The sequence below is a fragment of the Erpetoichthys calabaricus genome, chromosome 3 (assembly GCF_900747795.2).
Source record: "Erpetoichthys calabaricus chromosome 3, fErpCal1.3, whole genome shotgun sequence".
NCBI classification, from domain to species: Eukaryota; Metazoa; Chordata; class Cladistia; order Polypteriformes; family Polypteridae; genus Erpetoichthys; species Erpetoichthys calabaricus.
In genome coordinates, this window is record NC_041396.2 from 89,813,767 (window position 1) to 89,841,388 (window position 27,622).

At 37.6% G+C, this 27,622-nt stretch overlaps 1 protein-coding gene across 1 annotated transcript in view; it reads right to left on the bottom strand.

The window, feature by feature from the left end:
- Nucleotides 1-9,240, bottom strand: part of LOC114648204 (synaptophysin-like protein 2) — a 42,930-nt gene extending 33,690 nt beyond the window's left edge. Inside the window, exons 1-2 of the mRNA XM_028797095.2 lie at nt 9,076-9,240; nt 8,882-8,956 (exon numbers count right to left, since the gene is read on the bottom strand). Of these exons, the coding sequence (XP_028652928.1) occupies nt 8,882-8,956; nt 9,076-9,093 (93 nt within the window). The 5' untranslated portion in view covers nt 9,094-9,240. The remainder of the gene's footprint in view (nt 1-8,881; nt 8,957-9,075) is intronic.
- Between the last annotated feature and the right edge of the window lie 18,382 nt (nt 9,241-27,622).

The window sequence follows — 27,622 nt, forward strand, 5'->3', positions numbered from 1 at the left end:
ATTGTCTTGTTAGAATATCCAACTCCTGCATAACTTCAACTTTGTGACTGATGCTTGAACCTTATCCCGAAGAATTTGTTGTTGCAGGTCTTTGGAGGTGATCTGTGGGTTGTCTGTAACCATTCTCACAATCCTGCGCATATGCCACTCCTGTATTTTTCTTGGCCTGCCAGACCTGGGTTTAACAGCAACTGTGCCAGTGGCCTTCCATTTCCTGATCACATTCCTTACAGTTGAAACTGACAGTTTAAACCTCTGAGATAGCTTTTTGTAGCCTTCTCCTAAACCAGGATACTGAACAATCTTTGTTTTCAGATATTTTGAGAGTTGCTTTGAGGATCCCATGCTGTCACTCTTCAGAGGAGAGTCAAAGGGAAGCACAACTTGCAATTGACCACCTTAAATACCTTTTCTCATGATTGGACACACCTGTCTATGAAGTTCAAGGCTTAACGAGCTAATCCAAGCAATTTGGTGTTGCAAGTAATCAGTATTGAGCAGTTACATGCATTCAAATCAGCAAAATTACAAGGGCACCCACATTTTTGCACAGCCGGTTTTTCACATTTGATTTAATTTCATACAACTAAATACTGCTTCACTAAAAATCTTTGTTCGGAAAACACCCCAGTACTCTGATGTTTCTAGGAAATGAAAGACATACCACTGTCATCTTTATTGTTGAAAGTAGAGTAAATTATTATGCAGGCTGAGAGGGGTTCCCAAACTTTTTCATATGACTGTAATAACCATTAACATCGAATATTTGGTTAGTGCCTTTACCCTGGCTGACCCACAGATCAGGACACATTTACAATTCTTTACTTACATAATTTTTATAAATGGATCATACACAGGTAAAGCATCTTGCTCACAGTCACATGATGTGTCAGAGTGGGGACTGATCTAGCAAGCTTGTGATCTGAAAGCTAATATCTTGTCCTGCTTCATGTGGTGGTCTATAGCTAATTTTACTTTTTTATAGTTTGAGGTGTTAGCAATGAAGATGTTCTCTCAGAATGAATAGGAAAAAAATCATAAACGTTGCATGGCAAAGCAACACTTGCCAAATTGTTTTGTTTGCCGCCTGCCGATCAAACACATGCAAAACAGTATCCTCTGCACAATGCAGGATTCACTCATTTACAGTATACATGCAAGGATATGCTGTAAGTGTCAGCTGCTGGTTTAGCAGTTACTCTTAAAACAACAAGGCACCAGATACGAGTTCTGCCACAAGCCCTTTGTGGCAACACATCAGAGCACCAATTGTAAGAACATGGATCTTCTTATATCATACATATATGAATTACTTATGGGGTGGGAATGAAGAATAAGAGGTACTATACAAGGAGGAGAAAGCTTGATTAAATGAGTACTGTCTACCTATTAGGATACTCATTTTTTAAATTAACCACAATCAATATTTCCTGTATACATAAAATTAATCTTACTCTGTTCCGACAACTTCATGTTGAAAATCACAGTCCTCGGCCAAAAATATTATAGCAGGCAGAAAAACAAAATAAAAATAAATATATATTCTAATAATCAAAACATAAGAAAGTTTAACAAAAAATTGGCAAAATGAATTGCATTGGTCTACAGAAACAAAAGCCTTCATTACTGTACATTTCATCTAGTCAAACTCACTTGCTCTCACACAAAGATATGTCTGGAAGGGACACTTAAAAGAGGGTCATTGTTTTTAGAATAGATCAAAATAAAAATAAAAAAATGCACATTTCTGAAGGGGGAGTTAGCAGACAGGGAGTCAAATACTCTTAAAAATGAACTATCATGTGACAGATAAAACTGTCACAGCTAAAGATGCTGGCATCTTTCTTAAAATGTTGTTTTGTATAGAAGATTAAACTATTAGTAATAAAGCCTGGCTTTTCTAGGCGTTTTTCAATTTAGAGCTTTTTTTAATATACTTCAAGATACTAGTGAGAAGTCAAGCAAAATGACACCTGTTATTGGCTAACTAAAAAGATTTCAATATGAAAGCTTTCGAGGGAACTCAGGCCCCTTCTTCTAAGCCAACAAAAGGTGTCATTTTGCTTGACTTCTCACTACATTCATAATGGCTAACAGGGTACAACAACCGGGTGCTTCAAGATACTGAAAGAGCCCCTGATGCTCGTTTTTTTTTACCTTCTATAAGATGAGAAACATTATTGTAGTGGAATTCTGCCTTTTCCAATTTAACAAAATTAAAGGCTGATTTGTGCTTAGCTTACCCAACAATAATGAATGCCAAACTGATTTTATCCCAGATTTCTAAGCTCTTGCTTAATGATATCACTGGAAAATCTGTGGCCTCTGGGTTTAAGCAAATTATAAAAAGTACAGTAGCTATTTGGGTAGACACTCTCCACCTGGGTCATATGACAGCTTTCTTGAATTTCTGAAAACAGATTATCAAGAACAATGGGCAAACAGAACAAGGACATTACATATACTGTACTACATGTGCTCAAGGTTGCGTGTTGGTTACAAGCGAGTCCCAAATTCATATCTCATGGTTATTACTGTCCATCTGCAGAGCATACATGATCTCCTTGTATCCGAGCAAACTCTTCTCTGGGTACTCCTGTTAAGTTAATTTGCAAGCATACAGAAAGCTGTGAGAGAGTGAGTGTGGGTTAGTGTGTAATATACTTGCAGATGTATCAAAAATTATTAAAAGATGACAAAAATTTACAAAAACTTTTATTTTTAAATAAGCTTTCTAATCTGAGGCAGCTTTAACCACATCCAAGAGTCAATTTTGACTATGTCTTAATAGCACTTCTGGATTCAGGGACAGCCCGTCTCTGGCTATAGGTACACCAAGTAAAGTCTCTTTCTCTCGCTCTCTCTCTACCTGTTTTTGCGCACTTAGACCCCGAAAAATTTTAATATTTTAAAAGTGCTTCATCACCACCGTAGCTTAAATTTCTGCCTGTCTTGTTAAAAGAGACACTAGGTTCTGTTCTTCTAGGACCATGTCCTGCCCTCTGTTGACTGGGAAGTATTTTGTTCTCTTTTGGGTTGTGCATGACCTCATACTCTCTTAACAGGGATTTCCCTTTAGCACCAAGGAAGACTACAGCATACTTTTGCTTGCATTGATTTTAAAATCCAAAATATGAGCAAACAACACATTAAACTCTTTCCTTAAAAGTCATCCCAAAAATAATAATGACCAAATGCTGCACCCGAGTCCTGTACATGCAACACTCACTCACTAGCTGGCACCACTTAATTGGCATTGCACTGGCTATACACATTCTTTGTCAAGACCACAATATTTTCTTCATCTAAAAAACTCCAAAGTAAAACACAAAAAAGAAATGAAGTGACAGCCAAGACTATCCTGTGAAGCTGGCCTTTTTAATCTAAAGCCTACTTGTCAGTGAGCACTCATTTTAGCTTTGTGGCACATTTATTTCAGCTCTGTTTATTTCAGTTTAATGGGCTTTGAGCTCAACTTCAAATTCAAACTTTTTCATTGCATTCGGAAAAGTCACATTATTTACTGTACCTTCATTTCCAACAGTATAAATTCCACTTTATCATTGCCTACTTTTACTGTCTACACTGAGCCTTGATATACTGTAGTGCGTTTTCAGCTAATTTTTCTGTATTGTTCTAGGGACTTATTTATTTGTTCACTGTACACTTATTTTTGAACTGAAATTTTGTTAAATGATTTATGGATGGTCACTGTAAGAGGTGCTATTTAACTACTTATACATGATTTGTCTCGCCAGTGGGTCACCGCCATATTTTAAAGTTTTTTGTGCACGATGCAATAAACCTATTAACTAATCAAAAGCAACAATGGTATTTTTACATATCTAAAAGGTGTCTTCTTCCAAATAAATCATAAGTTCCCATGTTGTCTGCTTTCTTTCTTTATAGCGATATGTGATTTGCACATGTACATCCCATGGTGATCAACACATCATACCTACATAGAGCTGCATACAGTGACAGGTTTATTACCACTGGACATCAGAGCATTCTAATAATGTATAGTTGTTTATAATTGGTCACTCATACTACATATCAAAGCTGTGTGTATCCAGCAACAAATATTATGCCTATGTATCACGTCATCTTTACTCACCATTACACACAAAGCTCGAGTCAGATTCTAAGAAATGTTTTGACTTATTCAGAATGACATGTTTGAAGAAGGACACAAGGCTATGCTTGATTTGTAAGTACTGCTTAGTATGACTTTGAAGCATCACGGTGAGCAGTTTTACAATTCAAGCATTTTGGGTGCAATTACCATACCTGTAGGCCGTCTGCTGTGAATTTTGTCTATGCTAGTTTTTTCAGCAATTTCAACTGAGAATATTGTTTCTTAGCATACTGACAAGCAACTGTTATGCTTTACTTGTGCAACTCAAACCTTGATGTGAGAATCCCTCCTCCCTACCCAATCTAATGTCACTGTATCATACTGCTTGCGAGCATATTAGAGAGAAGAAAAAAAGTTTTAGCTAGTGAAATATTCAGATTACAAACCTAACCCACTCCCTCTACCTGAAGAAACAGACAGCGCTGAGCAATAGTTTTCATCCCTTTTCTAATCTTATAATCTTGTTTCACCTCCAGCTCAACTGGCACTGCCACCCCCACCCCATAGAATAGGGAAAACAAGTGTGATTTCAAAAAAAATAAATAAATAAACTAAACAGTGGCTGGGGGTCAAGGAGACTGACAGGGTGTGCCTTTAGAAACAAAATCAAAAGTCTCACAAGGCTGTTTCGCTCCCCTCAGCAGTGTCATGGGGAAAAAGTGAGGGGAACATACAAGTCTCAAATGCTCGCGAGCCAGGGACAGTCTCCTGCGACTCAAAAGTGTCTGAGAAGCACTGGCTTAGGTGTACGTGTCTGTAGGGCGAGCTCTGTGGTCTGGGATGACTGTTTCCATCCCTGTAACCCAGCACTGCAAAAAAAAAGATGGTATGTATGTACCGAATTTATTCTGGATATGAAATGCAAGAAAAAGGCCACAACAAAAAGAAAAATAAATACTCACTGAACTTCTGTAGGGCAACTGCAACAGAAGGCAGGAGATGATGGGTGAACTGCAGCACAACAACCCCATCTACTGCACAAAATGTAAGCTTCCTTTAGTGAGAAATGAAATTGTTTCAAGGACTGGCATGAAAATAATTTTGAAAGCAAAGGTTTGAGTGAGTACATACTTATATGTATATAGTTACAAAGTGTTTCCTTGTTGTGTCAAAGTGATATAGAATATCTGCGTGTTTATATTTTTTTCTAGAAAATAAAATAAATAACTGCAACTGCAATACAGTACTTGTTTTGGGAGATTAGTTTCTTGCACTTAAACAAATGTTTCCAAAAAGGGACAATATGTTTTCCAACTTGGGGGCGGAACCTTGCGCCAAACAGCAGAACTCTGCAATGCTGTGGGTTATGACATCCAAACTTGGTACAATGAGTGCTGACGGACTGCAGCATAAAAGAACAGTGTTGTGCATTATAAAATATCTTGCTTATACTTTATACTGTAAAATCCAGCTTTCTGCAGAGAAATCCCTAAAGCACCAACTTTTTGTGTTTTATTTAGCTGATATTAATGTAAACAAAGGTTTTTAAATTGTATACTTTTCTTTTTAATTTGAAGTGTTGGGGAAGTCAGGCTGTTCCTTAACAAATATTAAAACAAATAATAAGTGTTGGTTCAGTTCCTAGCTGGGTTGCTTTATATATGAAGTTTGCAAGAGATTCTTTCCAAACTTTAATTAAAATCCTTGAACAGGTCCGGTATGAATGACTGTGGGTGCTTAAATACACTCTGCAAAAGACTGGTATCCCAGCTACATTTGATTCCTTTCTTGCACCTGTTGCTGTCAGCTCCCAGCCTTCTAATCTGGGAAAAAGTAGACCGAGAATAAGATGGATTAACCAGTGTTCATAATGGATTGGCATATATGTATCAAATAAATGAAGAAAATAAACAGCAAAGTGGAAGCATATTGCAACAGCAATTGGTACCTTACTTTCACAGCTACAGGAGATTTTGTAACCTGGCCTAGTAAATGTCTCTTTTGTGTATGCACATTCTGCAACTATGCAGGTTTTTTTTCCTCTAGGTATTCCACTTTCCTCCACATTCCTAACCCATGCATGTTTGGTTAATTATTTATTCTAAATTAGCCCACATTGAGTGAGTGTGCACTGCGATAAACTGGTTCCTCATTCAAGGCTGGTTCATGTCTTGCCCAAATCCCACCAGGGTGGGTTATGGACTGCCCTGATGCTGGTGTTGGGGGGGTGGGCTCAGAAAATTGATAGCTGGAACAATCATTTGCATAAAATTCTGTTGCATTCTTCTGCACTGCATTATTTACTTTGTAAAGTATATGTAAAATAAGTAATGAACTACTAATTAACTGGTAAATTGCCTTAGCTTTAATATTGCACTTCCTGCTTTTAAATTTTTAGGGTGAATCTTGCCATCTATAAAAGCACCTACCTACTGTAGTGGTAGTGCTGCTTTGGTTGTGGGTTTGCTTCCATTTCCTCCCTGCATGGAGAGCGCTTTGAGTAGTGAGAAAAGTGCTATATAAATGTAAAGAATTAATTATTATTATTATTATTATTATTATTATGTTTGGGCCCAACCAGTACTTAAATGGGAGACCATCAAGGAAAAGCTTGGGTTGCGGCTGGAAGAGGTGTTGGTGAGGACATCAGGGGGCACTTACCGTCTGGTCCATGTGTTGATCCCAAAGCCCTAATGCAGTAACAGGGACACTGTGCTGTAAAAAATGTCACTGTCCTTCAGATTAGACATAAAAATAAGGTCCTGACTCTTTGTGGTCATGAAAGATCTCTGGGGACCTTTCTAAAAGAGTAGGACGTGCCCCTATGTCCAGGCTAAAATGCCCACCATGGCTTGGTCATTTTGGTCCCCTAATAATCCCTTGTTCCTTATTGGCTAACTATCTCTTTCACCCCTTTACCACCTAATAGCTAATGTGTTGTGAGTATACCGACACGTAAATGGCTTCCATCGCATCACCCAGGTGGATGGATGCTACACACTGGTGGTGAGTGAAGTGGTTCCCCACTGTCAATGTAAAACACTGAGTTGGTTAGAAAAGCTCTATATAAATACAATTAATCATTATTATTAAACTGACCTTCTCCTAAATAATCAAGAATCTTGGGTTTTCACAGACTTATTTACTCCAACTTTTGCATCATCTGGCCATAATAACCTTTAGCGCTACACTATTACATACACTTTGACCACAAAACAAACTAGAATATTCTTATCATGTTCCAAAGGCCTGGCTATTAGGGTTACATTTCAGAACATCTTCCATTTGCATATATTTTATCACACTGTCAAAGTCTCTTACACACTAATAAACAATGTACACAAGTGTTCTATACTTTTTAACTTCTGACAGTGGAATCAAGATTACATTTTCACTAATGGAGACCAAAGTGTTTATGTTTTTACTACAGCTGTCTCACAGCTCCAGAGTCCTGGGTTTGAAACCCGTCCAGGTGGTTGCGTCTGTATTGGTATCCCCTCAGGTTGGGAAAATTGATGACCTGAACCTTGTCCAGTTGGGGTGTTTGTGGGTGCCTGTACCAGCCGTTCCAAAACTGGTTCCTGCTTTATAGATGAGACTCCTGGAATAGGATCTGGCCCTGCAAACCTGAACTGAATTAGATGTTTTTTTAAATGAACGGATGAACGTAATAAAGGCTGCTGAACTCAGTTTTATTATATTGATATTGCTTGTAATTTAGATTCATATATCTACGTTTTGAATTCAAATACTGTTTGGCTGACTTGGAGCTTCTTTTGTTAGTGCTTGGCAAGACAAGAAACAACTACAAATCAAGTGATCGACCACAGGACACACACATAATCACTCTCACCACTGCGCAAACAATAAAGTGAAATTCAAGTAATAAGGCAAAACAGAATCTTAACACGAGCAAATGTAACTGCTGTGAAAACTGGTGATACGTTCAGGGTTGGGTTCCTCCTTGCGCCCAAAGCTGCCGGAATAGGCACACTGGCTCACCACAATCATGAAAACTGCTTTTAATTTGTACTATGTAGTTGATCAGAGATTACAACGGGCTTCTAAGCCAAAATCGAATTTAGCACACGTCACCGCATCAGGAATAAACAGACGACCACTTGTAGACGTGTGTCGAGCAGCAAGCGAAGAACGGCTGAAAGTGCATTTTTACCGACGCTCCCACGTTCGATGAACACCGATTTCGGAATATTGGTAAACTAATTTTCAAACATGCATATTGTGACTGCCTATTACATAATTAAAGGTAACTGCAGTTTTTAATTAACCTTAACAACTGCGCAGGAAGCATATTCAACGGAAGCCGACAAGTCGGGGAGCTACAAGCATAAAAAAAAAAGATCAGAACCGACATTAAAGCACATTAAAATAAAATTCAATAAAACAATGTGGCTTTTCTCCTTACACAAGTTTGCTCGATACAGCCCACTAATGGTCAGCACCGAAGAATGTCAGAGGTGTCCACACTTTCCGCTTCTCTCACTCTCCTGGGGAACTTAAGTCTCAACCGCCACATTCTTTTTCGCGGTGCTGTCTACAAATCAAAGTATTGAGAGACCGGCCTGCTAACCAGTGTAAAAGACAGGGTGTTGTCCCGCACAACAACATATGTCAAATATTTCTGCTTAATACCATGCAAATACATGACAGAGTTTCTAAATAAGGACGTATTCGCGCAGGAAATGTGTTGATCTTAGATCATAGCGCTCTTTTTTAAGTAGACAACTTTTAAACTACAGTAAAAGATTTCGATAAACTCCCCACACGGCCTTAAAGACTTACCCACTCCAGTAATCGAATGAATCCTAATGGCTCTTTCAGGGGCTCCCAGCTGAATCTAAATCCCGATAACATTTTCTGTAATTCGAAACACAAAAAGGAAAACAGTACATTAAATGTCTAATCGCTGAGTGAACTTCAACGTTTGCACTTCGAGCTTCAAGTCGGTACTATACTAGCAAAAGCGCCACGGTTACCTGAGCGGTGCCTTCCATTCTGGCCTTCGATCTCGCAGATTTTTCTCCACCCTTTTTGTTTGATAAAGTATCTCCTCCAAGCACAAACAGCTCCGCGTTCCGCCTTTCATGCAAAACTTGTGTCAAACTTTGTGACCTGCACTGACAGCCTACCACATGACCAAAAAAAAAACTGTTAAAGGGCCACGTGTCTAATTGGAGTCAGAGACAACGTCACGCTGCCAGTGTTTGACTCTGGTCATACGACTACACGTTTTTCTCGTTTTCTTCTGTGCAGAAATACAGAGTTCTGTTTATTTAATTTATTTATGTATTTTAAGTATTATTGAATATCGCAGAGATTAGCCTTGCTGCCTTAAGGATTTGCCGTGCTTGTTTTGAATCCCACGCCTGGGAGCTTTCAGTGTGGAATTTGCATGTTTTCTCTGTGTTGTAAGATGCCTTTAAGTTAATAGATGTTTATAAGTCGATTCCAAGTGAATCCAGTAATGAAATGTTCAACCTATTCCAAACACACGTATGATTAATTAAACAGTGATTCTAGATTAGGTCAATGTGAATGAATATGCACTGTTTTGGACTGGCAACCATCAGGGGCAGCTTTCTGCCTCTCCTAAATGGTGCAACACTCTTAAAAATAAGAGTTCTTTAATATCATTTTACTGGGTTGTTTGACAAAGAACCATTTCAAGTTAGGTCAAGTGGCTTTATTGTCATACCCAGCGTATGCAAACTTGCAGTATACAGTGGCAGGAAATAGCATTCCCTAGGACCACAGTGCAACATACACAAATAGCACATATACAACAAAGCACAGGACTACTACAAGACAAGTTAAGAAATACTCAACTAAACTATACTACACTACACTAACAAATAAGTGAGCAAATAATAGGTAAATGAGTAGACAGCAATACATTCAAATAGTAATAAATAATTTAGTGTTAACAACAACTAAAAAAGTGTGAATTAGCATAAGCTGCCCTATATCAGGATGTCAATAAGAAATACAATGATTTGCTTCATGAGGTAGAAGTACATAATAACCAAGAATATTTGCATAACATATTTTAAATATTAAAATGTATGCTTCAATTTAAATGTTTAAAGTCTAAATGTTCTCATTTGTAATAGAAATTTTATTTTTCATCATCTGACTGAGGTCCAAAGAGGGCTAGATCCATAGCGAAGGGTCAAAAATAGCAATATTCATAATTACTGACCTTGAAATTATCTAAAACAATACGATTATGTTTGAAATTTGTCATTTGTAACTTTCTGGGAATGGCTCTTAGAGGGCCAGGACTACTGGTAAAAAATCAGACATCAAAATATTATCATAGTCGTGATAGCAACCTTGATATAGCATAAAATGACACTCCACATGGCTATATTACTAACCCCCATATTTTCAAAATTTTTTGAAAAAGAGTAAGTATGACCATTTGTATCCCATTAGGGGTTAAACCTTGGGGTCAGTTGAAGTAACATGCGCATACTTTAAGTTCTGCTCTTCATTGCTGAAGACACCTATTGGTTTATTCTTTATTATAAGGGAGTAATTTCTGCACAAAATATGGTCCAAAATGGCCTAGAAATAAGGGGTTTCATGACTAGAGGGCAAAAATAGGGGGGAACCCCAAAAAGCTCAAAGTCTTGCATAACTAGACATCGAGACACATTGAACAATGTGGGGTTTTTCTCATAATGGTGAGTGAGGAGGCAAAACACAATAAAGTGATTTCAAAGCATTCATAAGTAATGCAATATAGACAACAGTAGTAACAGCTGTCCAGTATATACTGTAGATAGACTACTAGGAATAAGAAATCATTGGAGGGTATGCAAGGGAAGCACAGAGTTCAGACAGCCAAGGGATATAAGCTGTTGCAAAACTTGGTTGCAATGGTTTGGATGCAATGGTACCTTCTGCCAGATAGAAGTGGGACAAAGAGGATGGGATCAGTCTTTCAAAGTGCTCTGGGCTTTGCGGATACAATGTTTGATAAAAATGTCTTTAATGAAGGGTAGAGAGATTCCAATTAACTTTTCTTCTGTGTGCACTACATGATGTAGCACTTTCAGGTCAGAGACACTGCAGCTTTTAAACCAGACCATGATGCAGCTGGTGCCATTGTAAAATGTGGTTAAAATGGGGGAGAGGAAGGCTTCCCTTACTTAGTAGCTGAAGGAAAGAGATGCTGCTGCTCATTCTTGGCTATGGAGGTGGTATTGATTATCCAGGCGAGATCAGCTGCCAGGTGCACACCAATGAATGTGGTGCTTTTCAGCAATTACACCCTAGAGCCCTTGATGTGCAGTGGATTGTGGGAAGCATAGGCCTTCCTGAAGTCCATGTTAAGAGACAGACTGTTGCACTTGTACCAGTTCACTAGTCGTAGCATCTACATTGTGTAATCTTATTCATTCCCATTGCTGATGAAACCCATCACTGTTGTGCCATCAGCAAACTTAATGATGGTATTAGAACTGTACGCAGCTGTACAGTCATGAGTTAGCACAGTGAATAGAAATGGGCAGCCCTGGAGGCACCATTGCTCAGCATGATGGTTCTGGTAATGGCTTTATCTCTCTGTCTCTCTTTGACAGGAAGTCCAGGATCTAGTTGCATAGGGAACTGTTACAGCCTAGCAAACTCGGCTTCCCTATAAACTTTTGAGGGATGATTGTGTTAAATACCGAACTGAAGTCTATTCACAGCATTTTTATTTGGTGTGAAATGGAGCAGGACCAGAAGGAGAGCTGCATCCTCAGAGGAATTGTTCAGGTGACAGGCAAACTGAAAAGTGTCATGGGTTGTGGGAAGACTGGCTTTCAAGTGGCCCAAGACTAGCCTCTCGAACCACTTTATTTCATCCTGGGAAGAGTTCTATGGATATAAAATTGGTTCTTTGGGCTTTGGAATAATTGCTAATAAAGTATGTGGAAAAATAAGAAATAGCTAATGCATAGGCTGCCTAGCAAGATACTAACAGATCAAGAAGACCTGAACTCAGCCTGTGTTATTGTATGCAGCAAGAGTCCTTTAAAAATCAATGACCCATTGGTATTCTATAAATCTTTTATCATATATTCTTGTAGAACCTGTTATGATCTAAATATACAGTGCATCCGGAAAGTATTCACAGCGCATCACTTTTTCCACATTTTGTTATGTTACAGCCTTATTCCAGAATGGATTAAATTCATTTTTTCCTCAGAATTCTACACACAACACCCCATAATGACAACGTGAAAAAAGTTTACTTGAGGTTTTTGCAAATTTATTAAAAATAAAAAAACTGAGAAATCACATGTACATAAGTATTCACAGCCTTTGCTCAATACTTTGTCGATGCACCTTTGGCAGCAATTACAGCCTCAAGTCTTGTTGAATATGATGCCACAAGCTTGGCACACCTATCCTTGGCCAGTTTCGCCCATTCCTCTTTGCAGCACCTCTCAAGCTCCATCAGGTTGGATGGGAAGCGTCGGTGCACAGCCATTTTAAGATCTCTCCAGAGATGTTCAATCGGATTCAAGTCTGGGCTCTGGCTGGGCCACTCAAGGACATTCACAGAGTTGTCCTGAAGCCACTCCTTTGATATCTTGGCTGTGTGCTTAGGGTCGTTGTCCTGCTGAAAGATGAACCGTCGCCCCAGTCTGAGGTCAAGAGCGCTCTGGAGCAGGTTTTCATCCAGGATGTCTCTGTACATTGCTGCAGTCATCTTTCCCTTTATCCTGACTAGTCTCCCAGTTCCTGCCGCTGAAAAACATCCCCACAGCATGATGCTGCCACCACCATGCTTCACTGTAGGGATGGTACTAGGTTTCCTCCAAACGTGACGCCTGGCATTCACGCCAAAGAGTTCAATCTTTGTCTCATCAGACTAGAGAATTTTCTTTCTCATGGTCTGAGAGTCCTTCAGGTGCCTTTTGGCAAACTCCAGGCGGGCTGCCATGTGCCTTTTACTAAGGAGTGGCTTCCGTCTCGCCACTCTACCATACAGGCCTGATTGGTGGATTGCTGCAGAGATGGTTGTCCTTCTGGAAAGTTGTCCTCTCTCCACAGAGGACCTCTGGAGCTCTGACAGAGTGACCATCGGGTTCTTGGTCACCTCCTTGACTAAGGCCCTTCTCCCCCGTTCGCTCAGTTTAGATGGCTGGCCAGCTCTAGGAAGAGTCCTGGTGGTTACGAACTTCTTCCACATATGCATGATGGAGGCCACTGTGCTCATTGGGACCTTCAAAGCAGCAGAAATTTTTCTGTAATCTTCCCCAGATTTGTGCCTCGAGACAATCCTGTCTCGGAGCTCTACAGACAATTCCTTTGACTTCATGCTTGGTTTGTGCTCTGACATGAACTGTCAACTGTGGGACCTTATATAGACAGGTGTGTGCCTTTCCAAATTATGTCCAACCAACTGAATTTACCACAGGTGGACTCCAATTAAGCTGCAGAAACATCTCAAGAATGATCAGGGGAAACAGAATGCACCTGAGCTCAATTTCGAGCTTCATGGCAAAGGCTGTGAATACTTATGTACATGTGCTTTCTCAATTTTTTTATTTTTAATAAATTTGCAAAAATCTCAAGTAAACTTTTTTCACGTCATCATTATTGGGTGTTGTGTATAGAATTCTGAGGAAAAAAATGAATTTAATCCATTTTGGAATAAGGCTGTAACTTAACAAAATGTGGAAAAAATGATGCGCTCTGAATACTTTTCGGATGCACTGTATTTTTATCCTCTAATGAATAAATCATGTCCCAAATAGGTTCCCTCTCCTCTTAATTTTTTTAAACACAAAATCAGGAGCAATTCAATTTCCCTTGTAACAGGGTGGGTGATGTAAGTAAATTTTTTTCTCTCCTGTTAACACTTTTTTTTAATTATTTACACACAATTTCTGAAACTATAGCGCATTTTTGCAAATTTCTACACACAAACCCCGAAAATAGTAGCACAAACTGAAAAAGACCACAACACTCTTAAGAAAGCGCACACTTCATTCAAAACCATATAAACCATTATAAAAAGAATAATATTGCATCAAAACACTACATCAGTGTTTCCCAACCTTGGTCCTGTGGCTGCAGGCTTTTGTTTCAACCAGCTTCTGTTTTTAATTGGACTATTGGACTCTTGGGCTGATTATGTGATGTGTTATTTCCCAAGTTGTGTGTTTTTGGAACAATATAAAAATTAGGAAACTAAGTTTGGTAATTAATATATATATATATATATATATATATATATATATATATATATATATATATATATATTAAAATATTCCAAGCAGCTTTATGGGAATAATGTATTTTTTTCGTTTTAACAATATTTTCATCTTGATTTCCGTTCTACTTTTCTAGGTGTTCTAATTGTTTAATTAATCCATTATTTACTAATTAGTGGGTCTGATGCTAAAGTACTTGCAGCCTTTGATTTTGCAGTGTTGTTTGCCAGCGTGTCTGCTCTGCTCATTTTTAATTGTCATTAATAAGGTACAACGAAGGGGAAAAACTGCACAAAGAAAGGGCAAAATATAATGAAATCAACAAAAGAGAGTTAAGCATTTAAATCTATAGCAAAAGCAGAAATATTTCTAAATGTCTTATAAATGTAAAAATCATTCTGCTGTGCTTTTCTGAATGTAGAATAAAAGAAAAAATAATACCAGCTACTTAAATGAGATCAGTGCTATCAGATGTTGTCACTGAGTAGGAATCTGGCTGGAACAAAAACTTGCAGTCACAGGGGGTCCCCAGGACCGAGGTTGGGAAACACTGCTCTACATACAAACTATCAAATGAGTACACCAGCCTAATAATGAAATACATTTGGTTCTGACATTTGCTATGTGTAACGGTAACATTTCATGTCCTGATCTACCTTTTCTTGCAGTCTGCTTCAGACTTCAGTCTGTGTTAATGCACAATTGAACAGTAACAGGGGATAACAAAACAGTATGATCCAAGTATATTTTTTAACCATAATACTTTTTTATATCACTCAAACTGAAAATATTGACTGTTGTCACCATCCTATAGTTAGATCCATTAAGAGATTCTCAGTGTGTTGCATTGACTTGTATATGTCACTAGTGAGCCTATAGTCACCATGTTTGAGTTTTTTTCTTTCAAAATGCACAAATTTTTAAGACTTTATTCTTTTTTAAAAGCTATTTTCAATTTTATAAATTGTGATTACCCTCCACAAATAGTTTGTAAAGTTTTGCTAGGAAATGATTTGTTTTAAATTTTGGATTGTTATTGTAAAATCACCTCAAGAACCATCTTGTTAAAGAACAAGCACAAAGTACATCCTCCTCCAGGAACAATGTCATAAAAGCTTATTGTTTGCTTATGCTGACCAAGAAAAAGATGATAACAGTAAAAAAATGTACAATAGATGTGTAAATATTTGATTCAAATAATTTAGATGAAGACAGCCCAAGTTTAAGACAATGAAAACATGTCAAGTTTTGTTTCAAGACAGTAAATAAATCTGCTGGGTTATAACTTATAGGCAAATGTATCCTCTCCACATTTGTATCCTGTTGCTGTTTCATGTACTGGTGGCTGCTGTGCACAGCTTGGATGTTCTTACCAACGGTCATACAATAAACTAACGGGATGTCAAATATCTTTAAATTACCCCTCTGCAAGTCTGTATAATTTTTATATGCAGTCTTTAATAGACTGGACTTCCATCTACACTAACCTGGATGTCTTTCCTGCAATCTAGGTAGAGTTTTAGAAGAAGGTTTGATCTTGCTAGTTTCTTCTCTATGCACATGGAGGAAACATTTCTCAAGTTAAAAGTGTTTTTTGTTAAAATTTCATGAATTTCAATAAAATTGTTTAGCACCCATCTTTATTATGACCAACAAAAGACAATAGTTTATATAGAATGATCTTTAAATGTGATAGGTTCAGTCAGTAATGGATGTCTGTTTAAGGGGCATTTGTGTCAGGGTTGACCACAATAGCAGTGTGTTGTGTGTATTCTTCATTTTCAGTAATATTGCTCAATCAATCCATCTGATGTTCTGTAGCTTCTTAAAACTTTTAATTTGTCATCTATCTTCTTGCCCACTTATCCAATTCAGAGCTAAAGGGAGCAAGTGCTCATGTCAGCAGCACTGGATGCAAGGCATGAACTAACCCTGGACATAACATACCTACACACTCATATTAAGTAAATTTACAGATATCTTTTATCTTAACATGCAATTTTATAGAATACAGGAAGAAAATCAGAGCACACAAAGGGAAAAAAACATGCACACACACACAGACACAAGGAGCATTTTTAAATTCCACAATAGCACTTTCTAGGCCAAGATCTGAACCCGAGACTCTGGATCTGTAAGGCTGCAGTGCCAACTACTGCTCCAGCCATATTGTGGTGAGAAGTAGTTAGCATGACTGCCTTACATTTCCAGAAACTGGGATTTAAAAATCTGTCAGGTCACAGATATCTGGAGTTTCCAGGTTCTCAGCATCTTCCCCCAAGCAAATAATTTCCCTCCCACATCCCAAAAACCCACACAGCAGCTCTAAATGAGTTTAGTGTCTGTCATTGTGCGAGTGTGCATCAATGTGCCTTGCAAAGTATTGGCCTCCAACATAAGAAATAACATCCTGTAGAATCCAGGATGGGACCATGGACATAAAATCCTGTAGCAGGACAGTACAGTGATGCAGCAGTTCATGTTGCTACTTAACATTTCTGGGAACCTGGGCAGCATACTAAGCCAAATTATCCAAACATCATTTGCTCTGTAATAGACTAAGTAGGTTCAGGTAATGAACGGATGGATTTGCATTTTTTTTATTTTGCATTTTACTTGTTCGCATACATGACACCCAGCCAAAAGAGATCTGTGTAACTGTACAAGCCCTAATTACTCAAGACAGAAACTTCTGTTAGAAAAATCAGGAAGAATTTCAAATGAGAACTTTAGCATGGTATTTTGACTTTCACATTTGTTTTGCCTTTTGGTATTGTTTAGAAATGAATTGCAACAACTTAGGAGTAACTGAATCTTAAATAAATCAATAACTGTCATCTTTTCTTCCTAGAATAAACCAAACAATTCACTGCAGAAGGCAGTGCATTACATTTTAATGGAAAGTCTTTCCAAAATCTGTCAGTGAGGAATGTGAGGCAGCAGTTGAGAAACACCAGGCTTGTCTTTCTCATTACTTTTTTACTAGTTTTCCCAGATTTAATATTCCTATATGCAATGGTTAAATATACATATAAAGCCAATATTAATTGATTTTTACAATTAATCTTAGTCATCTCCAGATATATTTTCCTCTACTGTCTGGCCCCACAGGTCTTGGCATGGTGGCCTCTGAGTTACATGGCTAAGACTACCTTTAGTGCTTTGGTTAAAGGAAAATGTGAAAGACATACTGCCCTATATCTCTATCACTATGCGATATGTCCTGCCTGTTCAATCATGAAATTAATAATTGAGATAGACATGAAATCTGAGTGTTAAAGATTTAAAGAGCAAATTGAAAAGAATAGCCAGGGCCAAAATAGTAAAGATCAAGATTTAATTCTTTACAAAGTTTTAATATGTGCTTCTGTTTAAAATAGCTAGCCATCAGAACCACCAATAATGTGCAAAGTACTTGTGAATAGCAGGCATCACATGAAATGGCAGTGATTGTGACATCACCAATAAAAAAAATGGTAGACTAAACAAAAATAATACCAAATGTGAAGTCAGTTCTACGATCTTGACAGAATGGTGTTGCAAACAAAATGTTACGATCACAACAGTGCCTCTCCTTTGTATATATTTAACTTGTTTTATTCATTTTTTCCTGCATCGTTACTGTTGTACTATTTTCATGTCATTTTATCTGTGTAGTTTCATTCAAATCCCTTACACTAAACAGTGTCTGCAATCTACAAGGGCGAGGGGTTAATGGAAACCAGGACTCTCAGGTGCTGTGGTCATTTTGAGACAGTTACTTAAGTGTCCTATAGAAGACACCTGTATGCCATTAGCAAACTATCATGGATTTTGTATTTTGGCTTAAATTTATGAGCTGTGTCCCATGTTTTGCTTATTTCAGTTTCTTTGTATTTTTTGTAATTTTTCACATTTTTTGCTCCTTCTTTATTATTTTTTTGGCTATTTAATTAATTGTGAGTATATTTTTCTTTTTTCTTTTTTCATTGAAAATATTTATTGATTCCCTATTTATTTTATTTATTAATATTATAATGAATTGTTTTGCTTTGAATTTAAACACACAAAATGGAGAAATGGTATGTGAGGCCCAAAGACCCATAAAGACCAGTAAAGAAGACCAGACCTTTGCTGTCCTGCCCAGAAGAAGCTCACCTTAAATCAGCCAGTCCTCAACTGCTACAAAGCTGTCTTCATCCTACACAGTCCCAAAATAGGGGAACAGGCTTTAAAAATATCAGATTCTCTTAAAAGGGAAAGAACCACCAAACATTGGTTTGTAGAGACTAGTCAAACAAAATATCTTTAAAAATTTAGAATATTTATTCAACAAAATAGAGAAATATGGCAAATGCACAAAAGGGCAAAAAAAAAAAGGATTTTATGACAAGGCAATCTGAAGGTGAACAAGTCCCAGTTAACAATCTGATATATATGACTGAGCAGAAAATGTTAAAAAAAAAAATTGTAAATCTACAACATGCACAATTCATTCACACTTCAATGATCAGCTGCTGAGATTACCTCACTGGCTCAATAAACAGCCAGAGGGAGATTCCAACAGCGTTAATGTCTGGGTGGCCTTGCCTCCTGAGTCTCCACCCAAAAAGTACATCAAATGAAAGGACTCTTAAATTAACAGAACACAATTACTAAATCATAGACAAACATAACAGAAATTAGTAAAAACATGAGAAATAATCATTGAAAAATGAAAACAACAATAAAGTGGAAAAATAGAAACCCAGAGTGACACATAACAGAAATTTCATAAGAAGTGTGTTCAGCTTGCACCAAAGTAGATATTTTTCACTTTGCTAGACCAGAGAATCGTTTGCTTCTTGGTGGAAGAGTGTGACATACTGTATGCTTTCTTCTACATTTCAGATTTTTGAATGTGGCTTCTGTCAATTCAGTCTTTTAGTTAAGGAAAAATAAATGAATTAGTGAATGAAGAGGGTGTTGCCCTCTGGAAGATTCTGCTATTTTATAAATGGACTTACAGTAACAACAATCACAACAACACCATTTATTTCAAATAACAAATAAATGTTTGCCCTGCAATGGACTGGGGCCCTGTCCAAGGTTTGCTCCTGCCTTGAGGAAATGCTAGCTGTGATAGGCTCTGGCACAATCTGCGACGCTGCTTAAGACTAAGTGAGTTACAAAATGACTGACTGATTGAATCGTTGCACATGTATATATCCTGAGCAATGCATGCATTGATTAAATTAATTAAATTGAAATATATTTTTCTGCATATAAGATATAATTCTTATTATTTTATTTACCTTATTATTGTTATATAACCAAGATCATTAAAAGCTTTACTAGTCTGATTTGCGTAAATTACAATTACTGAAAGAAAGAGTACCTGTTAATTAGACTTAATCGCCTACTGCAACATTTACATTTGCATAACTACCAGACTCCCACTTGTCATGAGACCGACACTAACTGCGCACAATAGGAAATAATGAAGATAAATGCAAAAGATCAGGGATGAGAACAAACTAAGACAGTAGGCTAGAAAATGAGATTAGTAACCATCACAAATGAGGAAGCATTTAAATGCATTTTCATAACATAAACAACATAAGGGCACCAGTAATAGGTTGCAATATTGAAAAATGTAATTGAAATTTAAAAACTGTTTTGAACAGAAAGCTGTTTGGGAGCTAACAGATTTGGCTTTTGCTCATGAGCCGAGCAAAATCACTTGATTCACTGAAACGAGTCAGAATGTTCTCTAATGGCCTAAGCTTTCTTATTTTCTAGTTCAGTTGTCTGTATCTATAAGTTTCATTGTATTAAAGTCACATAACTGGTCTGATAGCTTTTCTCAGTAAGGAACATTTAATACACAAAGGGTGTGACCAAAACAAAACTACAAGACATTTTTCAGTACAGCTCTGTGTAAAAGAACAGCATCTCTTCTCTGTAAGAACAGTGGATTCAAAAAAGTATCTAGACCCTTTCACTTTCTGCACACTATATTGTGTTGTACAATAAATTTTAAATGGATATATTTGCCATTTTTGCCCATCAATCTACACTCAGTAACTCATAATGAATCAGTGAAAACCTGTTTTCAGAAAGTTTCGAAAAGTTATTAAAAATCAAAAATTCTGCATATCACTTTGATAAGCAAGCAGATGTTCGAATAGAGGACAATGGTTAGTCAGCACACTGTAACACAAATGTTATATATCAACAAATCGTTACAGCAACATGTGTATAACCATTTGAAAGTGAAACCTCTGTATTTTTTTATTGGATAAATCTCTGGCCATAGAAACAAAGCCGATCTTAGTTACAGAGTAAAAATCTTGTGCATGCTTGGAGTAGGCTGTGCGGCGGCCATTTTGGCAGGCTGTGAAGAGAATAGAAAGAAAAGAAAAAGAACACTGAAAAAAGCATTTTAACAGGAAAATTATGAATTTCAAGTACAGTATAGCAGTAAGTAAAGTAAAGGTCTGATTTTAGGCATCCTCTGTAAAAATCTACCTTGTTGTCAATTCTAGGCATGAAGTGTAGCAATTTGAAGCTCCTGGAATTGTACTGCAGTCACATTAACGCTTAATATTGTACCATCATTATCTATATTACTCATGGGGACTGGCTTTTCAAATTAATTATACCTAATTAATGTGTTTTGCTTTGAAATATTTCAGCATCATAATATTGGTGGATATCAATGAATAAGTAGAGACCAAAATATTGGTGACTGATATTATCGGTCAGGCCCTCCTTTCTTCTTCAAAAAGAGTTCAGCCAGAGTCTTTTGTGTTTTAATAAGAAGTGTGTTGCATAACCATGTAGAAAATTGGCAATATAGTATTCAAATGTCCTACCATAGATTGACAAAAGTTTGGCAAGATTTCTTGAAATTCTGGACTAATTTCTTAAACATACTATTACTAGCAGGGTAATATGTAGGCAATCTGAAATGTTTCAAACCATTTTTTTATTATTTATTCATTTTATTTAAAAAAATATTCTTGCAAACAGTCAAGTCGAACTTATACAACAAATGACTTCATAGTCAAACTTGAAAGAAATAAAAAACATTACAAAAAACTTTTTGTTTAACAAAATCTCAGACTCTTGAGAGGTAAACTGAGGTCCATTATGTGATAGTAGTTCCTTAGGTAAACTTTAGGATTTAAAAAGGTTCTTCACACTTCAACAATTTTCATAGCTGTAGTAGAATGCATGTGAATAGTTTCAGACCACCTAGCATATGCATCCATTAATACAATAAACATCCATTTTTGATCTTTGGCAAAGTCCACAAATTTTCTTTCTGATGAAGCATTTTCTTATTTTTAGAAAAGAACTGGCTGGCTGTAGCAGGTATGCTACGCTACTGCTGACAAATGGTACACTTATTCAATTCTCCTTCAATATATTAATGTGGTGTGGACCTACAGAACTTCTTACTAGAGATTTCATCTTAACTATACCCCAACAGCTTTCATGCAACTTGGATAATAATGTGCCTTGCAATTTCTTAGGAACAACTACACATTGACGCCATAGTATTCAATCATCTTCAGTAGTTTGCTCAAACCTTCTTATAAAATATGGGTTCAGCACTGCATCCTACACGTTTTGTCCAGCCTAACATTACCATCTGTTTAGCCATTGTTAAGACAGGATTATTTTCAATTTATTTTTCAATATCTCTGGCAGTCACAGGTAAGTCATCAAGCTAGGATACTCTGCACAAGGAGATAGACATTACAGCCCCACCATGTTTCATAGGTAACCTAGATATTGCATCAGTATTACCATGTTGCTCTGATCTTTTGCACTGGATTTCATATGTATATGGTGCAGCATTGCAACAGTCAGGGCCAAAATATCTGACTTTGGACAAAGTATGTTAAATTGGGGCTTATGGTCTGTCAATAAGAATAATATCCTACAATACAGGTATTCACAGAATTTCATGACACCGAATACTAATCCTAGAATGAGTAGCCTAATTTTTCTTCTGAGAACATTCTTCAGCACTGTTATGCCTTTTTTGTACCATGAAGACCAAAACTGCAAGCAGTACTCCTGGGGAGGCTTCACCAGTGCATATGAAGATTGAGTATAACATCCTTTAACCCGCATTCAGCACATTATGCTATATTAGCTAACAGTCAGACTCAATGCTTCTAAAGACTGGCTGGATGTAGATAGTAACAAGTCCAGTATGACTCTCCGGTCCTTCATATTAGAGGAACTTTCAAGTTTTGGATCTTCTTTATTTCCTTCATGCAATGCCCTACATTTATTTACATTAAATCTCATCTGCCAAAGCTTGCATTCTGCTCAAATCCCTCTATAATGATTACATTGAGTCTAGATTATGTGCCATTCCATCTTGCTTGGCACCATCTGCAAAGCCAGCTTATTATTTATATTCCTATCCAGATCATTTTTATATAATAAAAGTAGCAGTAGACCCAGCACTGAACTCAGAGGGACACCACTTTTAACAAAATCTAATTATGGTAAGTTTCCTCGAACCATAACCTATTACTTCCTGTGTTTTAGCTAATTTTACACCCATCTATACATTATGTACTGAATTTCCAATTCTTTATCCATCCATCCATTTTCCAACCCGCTGAATCCGAACACAGGGTCACGGGGGTCTGCTGGAGCCAATCCCAGCCAACACAGGGCACAAGGCAGGAACCAATCCCGGGCAGGGTGCCAACCCACCGCAGTCCAATTCTTTAATTTGATTATAAAGTTTTATAATAAAAAATTGTATTGTCTGATTATATGCGTTTGTTTTTTCCTCATAAAATTATAGCACATTAGTAAAACACAAAGATTAGGGAAACCTTGTTTCATTCATTTGTTGGAATATTCGAGGAACAATAAACCCATTTGATCATGACTGAGAGTATGATTCTGCCTTCTAAGAATTCTTAAAAGCTTTGATAAAGCAGTTTTTGAGTACTTGCCTTATATACAGGAAAGTGAGGAAAAGCTCAAAGTAAGGCTTTGCACTTGGGTACACTATACTTTTTAATTTAGAGAAATTGTTAAGATCGAAATGTAGCTAAATATCTGGTAAAAAACTTGAAAAAGGTGAACCTGTAAAGGATTCTTAGTTTAATGTAATATATAGTAGGGGGCTCTGCCCCCTGCTTGCTTCGCTCGCCAACCCCTGGGTTTGGTTAACCGGATATGCAATTTAAAGAGATTGTTATTTTCACTTTTACTTTAAAACCTCAGTTAAAACAATATTTGGAATTAACTTTCTTTCAAGATTGCATTGAATTTTGATTCCTTGTTTGGAGTTACATTGTGACAATGCAATGTATAACTGCCCATGAGTGAATATTGTTTGTTTCTCTCTAATAAATAAACCAACTTTTTCGAATGTTTGTCCCTGTGATTTGTTAATTGTCATAGCAAAAGCTATTCTCACAGGAAAGTATAAACGTTTTAATACGAATGGCATATCAAGATCTCCTTTTGTGTCTCATGTTATTCGCAGAATATGTACTACATTACCTTTCTTGTCACTTGTTAAATTTTTACGTTAGAATTGTTCGACCAATTTTTAATACAACTAATCTTGTTCCATTGCATAGTCCATCACTCATACATAAATTACGCAATAACATTATGATACAGTACATCCTTCTTTCAACAGTAATTCGGCTGGTGGAAGACCAGACGATGTTAACACTTGTAGATATTCTATGGGATATTGCAAATTGATGTTTTTGTCTTCGGCATGATCACCACCAACTGCTTCAGCATAGTCTATTGATACACATTTAATCGATTTGCTGTGTAACCAATCAACAATTTTTCCGTTAATTCGTTTGACTTGGCTGCCATATTCGTTTCTCACTGCCATATTCAGATGAATGGGTGATTCTAAACTGGATCTTTGTAACTGTTGTAACAAAAAAGGCACTATATAGGCGCCTGACCCAACACAGACTCACACTGGAGGCAGGTATAAAAACAAGAACCATTTATTTTCATCACCTGTGGGGCACATCTTCCCCGTGACCCCCACAGGCACAACACAGTCCCAAGTACACAAAATAAAGCACACCACACTCTTCATCCTCCACCATTCCTCCTAGGCAACCTTGTCCTCCCCCTCCTGACTCTGGCTCTTGAGTGGTGGCTGCTGGCCCCTTTTATAGTCCACCCAGAAGTGCTCCAGGTAGTTGACTGCCGAGTTCCGGCTTCCCGGTGTGGCGAATACATTGCTCATAAGGCCTCAGGAGTCCCAGCTGCAGCACCCCCTGGTGGCACCTGCGGGACCCAAAAGGGCTGCACCCAACTCCAATTTCCATGGAGCCCTGTGGGAAATCGAGGCACCACTCCAACCCAGGGGGGCTGCCATCTAGCATCCAGTGGGAGGTATTCCACAGTCCATGGCTGCTCCCCCTGAACATATAGCGAAGGGGCGTCCCAGCCAGGCACTGTGTATGTGTGTGTGTGTGTTCATAAGTAAGCCCTTTAATGGATTGGTGTCTGACAAGGTTAAGTGCCAGAATGCACCTGATGACCGTGGTCTTGTTTAAAAATAGTTGTATGTCGTGACATGAAAGAGTCTCATGGTAAAAGTCTCCGTCTCGCGGGACTTCCTTCCAAAAAGACTCTTCAAAAAGTCATGTCTTGTTACAAGATTTGTCTCGTCTCGTCCCAAGATTTTTTTATTATAATAGAGAGATATAGAGAGAGGCAGTTTGGCATAGTGATTAAGATTTGGGACTTCAAACCCTAAGGCCATGGATTTAAATCCTGCAACACCTTATGAGGAGGTTTTAGGAGTCATAGTGGACTCTGTGATATAAACTTCCTGACAGAATGCAATCAGTATGTTAGGTTATATAGCACGATGCCTGGTGTACAACTCCAAGGAGGGTATGCTCAAGCTTTATAATGCACTGGTGAAGCCTCCTTTGGAGTACTGTGTACAGTTTTGGTCTCCAAAACTCCAAAGGCTACAAAAAGGACATAGCAGCACTAGAAAATGTCCAGAGAAGAGTGACTAGGCTGATTCCAGGGCTAAAGAGGATGAATTATGAAGAAAGATTAAAAGAGCTGAGCCTTTTCAGTTTAACCAAAAGAAGATTAAGAAGTGACATGATTGAAGTGTTTAAAATTATGAAGGGAATTAGTACAGATGACCAAGACTGTTATTTTAAAATGAGTTCATCAAGAACACAGGGACACAGTTGGAAACTTGTTAAGGGTAAATTTCCCACAAACATTAGTAAGTTTTTCTTTACACAGAGAACCACAGACACTTGGAATAAGCTACCAAGTGGCGTGGTAGACAGTAAGACTTTAGGAACTTTCAAAACTAGACTTGATATTTTTTTAGAATAATTAAGTGGATAGGACTGATGAGCTTTGTTGGGCAGAATGGCCTGTTCTCATCTAGATTGTTCTAATGTTCTAATGTTCTGACACTTCACCTGCTTGTGCTACATTTGGAAAATTGAAAGATATGTAACCAATTGAATCTCAAATGTTGTAAATCACCTTAGATAAAGGTGTCAGTCAAATAAAATAATAATAATAATAATAATGGTTATGTGGCAGTTACAAGTTGTGCCTTACAGTCTTATTTGACATGCTTTTGATTACCAGGACTGGTAAGCCTTTCTTCTTTTTTCCTGATAGTTTAGTTTCCTCACACCTCTCAAAGATGTGTTCATTCTTTTAACTGAAAGGTGACATATTATTGCAGTGCTTACTATTACTTCAAGGACCAATGTTCAATTCTCAGCCTAGTCAATGTATACAATGTATTCTCTTCCCTTTATCTGTATTGTTTTTTTTTGAGATACTTTTGCTTCTTTACACTTTCATAAGGTGTCCTTCTTAGGTTAATCAAAGATTCTAAACAGGCCAACCATTGGTTTCTGTCTGTTGTTGACTGTCATCTTGTCCAGTTTTGATTCCTATCTTGTGACCGAAGCTGCCAGGATAATCTTTTAAGAAACATAATAAATATGACAAATGAGCGGAGACCATTCAGTCCATCAAGACCGTTTGTTTAGATAATAGCTAAGCTGTCCCAATATCTTCAGTCTTAAGTGCACTTCCCCTTAATTTCCACTGATGTCCTCGAGTATGTGATTCTCCCTTAAGCCGAAAGAATGTTGCTGGATCTACTTTATCAATGCCTTTGAGGATTTTAAAAACCCAGATTAGGTCCCCCACATAGTCTCCTCTGCTCAAGACTGAAATATTTAATTCTCTGAGTCTGTCAGAGTAGGACATGTCCATCAGTCTTAGGATACACTTGGTTGCTCTCCTCTACACGGCGTCAAGTTCAGCTATGTCTTTCTTGTACTGTGGTGACCAGGGGCCTCATGTATAATGCCATGCGTAGAACTCACACTATAACATGGCGTAAGCACAAAAGCGGGAATGTGCGTACGCACAGAAAAATCCAGATTCAGGAATCTGTACGCACGCAAACTTTCACGTTCTTCCACTACATAAATCCCGATCAGCGTGAAAAGTAACGCACGTGTACGCGCCTTCTGTCCCGCCCCAACACCTCCCAGAATTACGCCTCTTTGAATATGCAAATCAATATAAATAGCCTTCTGTGAAAAGACAATGGGAAAAGCACAGGGGAAAATATAAGAATTTCAGCAAATACCAAGTGGAGGCAAAGGAAAAACGTACTATTTGTTGGTTTAAACAGTGGTATAATCAACAAAAGGAAGTTGATCGAGTGACAGAGTGTCGGAGAAACTCGAAAGATCCAAGTTCACAAAGTCGCACAGTGCCTGAAATAAAAAAGAAATCACATATCAAAGTCGCCGTGAAAAGGCAAGTCGTAGCCCACCGTTTGAGTGTCATATGAAAGCTTATTAGGGTACAGACAAAAAAAATAGGCACACAGTGGGAAAAAAGCACGAAATGTCAACTTTAATCTCAAAATTTCCACTTTAATCACGTAGTTTATTTTGCCATTAAAGTAGAACATCATAAACTTCATCTTAAAATCGTTTATTTTACTAGTTTCTCAAGTAGCACATTAAATGCTTTGTTCTGTATTTGATCTTCTATGTGCTCTATGTGTGTGAATCACTACGTGCTTCCGTTCTTTCTCTTTCTCCGACAGGACACAGAATCCATTACATTCGTGATATTACAGCTCTCTGAATAATTAAAATACTGAGATGTATACGTGATATCATTTTCATGATGATAGGAATGAAAGCATGTTATTAAACATGGGAACACGGTGGCGCAGTGATTGTTCATATCTCACGCAAGAGTCTTGCTGCGCCATGTGCGACCTTCGATTAAATAATTTATTACA